The sequence below is a fragment of the Lupinus angustifolius genome, chromosome LG11 (assembly GCF_001865875.1).
Source record: "Lupinus angustifolius cultivar Tanjil chromosome LG11, LupAngTanjil_v1.0, whole genome shotgun sequence".
In the NCBI taxonomy this organism is placed as follows: domain Eukaryota; kingdom Viridiplantae; phylum Streptophyta; class Magnoliopsida; order Fabales; family Fabaceae; genus Lupinus; species Lupinus angustifolius.
The window spans coordinates 31,166,007-31,167,869 of record NC_032019.1 but is presented as its reverse complement, the minus strand read 5'-3'; the positions used below and the strand labels follow the sequence as shown (position 1 = coordinate 31,167,869).

At 33.0% G+C, this 1,863-nt stretch overlaps 1 protein-coding gene across 2 annotated transcripts; it reads left to right on the top strand.

Annotated features, from left to right (window-relative positions):
- Positions 317-1,494, top strand: LOC109360019. Of its 2 annotated transcripts, none has more exons than XM_019604755.1 (3): positions 317-423; positions 815-1,147; positions 1,225-1,494. In XM_019604755.1, the coding sequence occupies exons 2-3, from the start codon at positions 869-871 to the stop codon at positions 1,306-1,308; spliced, it is 363 nt and encodes a 120-aa protein (XP_019460300.1). In that variant the 5' UTR covers positions 317-423; positions 815-868; the 3' UTR covers positions 1,309-1,494. The 2 variants fall into 2 exon arrangements, with proteins under 2 accessions (XP_019460300.1, XP_019460301.1); XM_019604756.1 differs by having other exon boundaries at positions 322-423; positions 818-1,147.

Sequence of the window (1,863 nt, the reverse complement as noted above, 5' to 3'; positions counted from 1 at the left end):
CATTGTGTTAGTACCAAAACTATTATATTTATAACGGTAAGAAACGACAAATACATCTTAAGCATAACACAGTTAGAGAGACTCTTCACATTAGCTGTTAGAGTGACTCATGTATATACTGAGAATAATTTAGTAGATCTTTGGAAATAAAAAAACTCAAAAGTCTCACATAGGAAGAATAATTTTGGAAAAAAATTCACAAGTCCCACATTGAATAGTGGAGGAACTTGTAAAAAATCTCATGTTATAAATAAAAGTCTCTTCCCTTCTTATTTTCTTGTCCCAAGTTGAGTTCTCTATTCCTCAACTATTTTCTCCCTCACAATCTTTGCTGGTGCATTTCCCACATTGGGTAGTTGATAGTCTTCTTACTTCCAAGTTGAGTTCTCACATTTTGCACAGTGTCTGATTGTGTCTCAGTTAGTAAGTATTCTTTCATATTATTTAAAATTCTTCCAAGCTACGGTTACCGAAATAATAGTAACTTTCATGTTGATTAGTAGAATGTTGAAAAGAACGTATTATAGGAATTTAGGATCAAGTCTTTTTACTTAGTATGTACTATCTGTTTTATCTTCCTCAAGAAAAAGTACTTTTTCACCTACGTACTATCTTGAGCGGGGATTTGTAGAATGATATCTGATTCAGTCTTGATTGATAGTGTTATATGGATCAAAATTAAACTTCAAACTTATCTACCCAAATAATTAATAATTTACTGTGAAATGTCACAACAGATAATCGTCCTATTGAATAAGGTGGTGTGAACTCATTTATTATAGTGTCAGTATTCACCTGAAATATTGAATATCAGCAGGTAAATCATAATTAAGACTGAAACACAAAGAAGAGTCAAGATTCAAGAACAATGGAAGGATCATCAACACATGAAGAAAAGGGTGAGGTTGTTGATCATGAAAGGACAACAACTTTCTCTCTTTACCATCCATGCTATTTTTTTGAAGAAGCACTTAGGGCTCTCTTCAAATGTTTAGGTCTTGAGTTTGGAACCAAAGAGAAGAAAATCTCTATGGATAAAGCTGCATCAGAATCAGAAGAAAATGATCCTATAACCCCAGAAAACACTGAAAGCAACAGCCACAGAAGCTCCCAAGAATATAGTTCAACTTCAACTACTCAAAACTGGGTAACCTTCTCTCTCTTTTCAAACCCCAAACTCCTTGTTTACCATATTTTTTGAATATGTGTTTGCTTTTTCTGCAGCAACTTGTGACAAGTATAATGGTTGTTAAGCGTGGTCCTCGAAGGCCAGAACTTAGTAGAGGGTCAGGTCCTCAAACTAATTAAAGCAAGCTCAAAATTGCATGTCCATAGTTTTCTCAAGTAGTCTAAAGTCTTAACAGAAGATGTTATTTGCTTTCTGAATTTTAGCTAGCTAGATATTTCAACCTTTCTTTCCTTGTATCTTAAACTTTGTTAGTGCTTGTAAAATGAAATTGTATGTGTAAGAAAAGTAACATCCTTTGCCAGTTAGTTTTTGGATGCAAATAAATTATGCAAGTATAGAAAGGTAGCATGGCATATACTCACAAAAAAACAAAAGAAAAGAAAGGTGGCAGCATGTAACTCCATATCAATGGCAAGATTAAGCTTTGGCATTCTGAAATCTAGAGTAAAAGTGGTTTTATTTTAGGGGAAATTAAGATTGAACTTCTCCATGTTTGTTATTTTGTTTTTAAATTTGTTGATGAAAATTTTCATTTTTGGGAACGATCAAACCTACACAAAGTTAGCTACCTTCTTTATTCTATTCTTTGAAAGAAGAGTTTTTGGAGTTGGGATCCTCCTCCTTAATGGAGAAGCAAGTACAATCAAAACAAAAGAAAATATAATATGATTTGA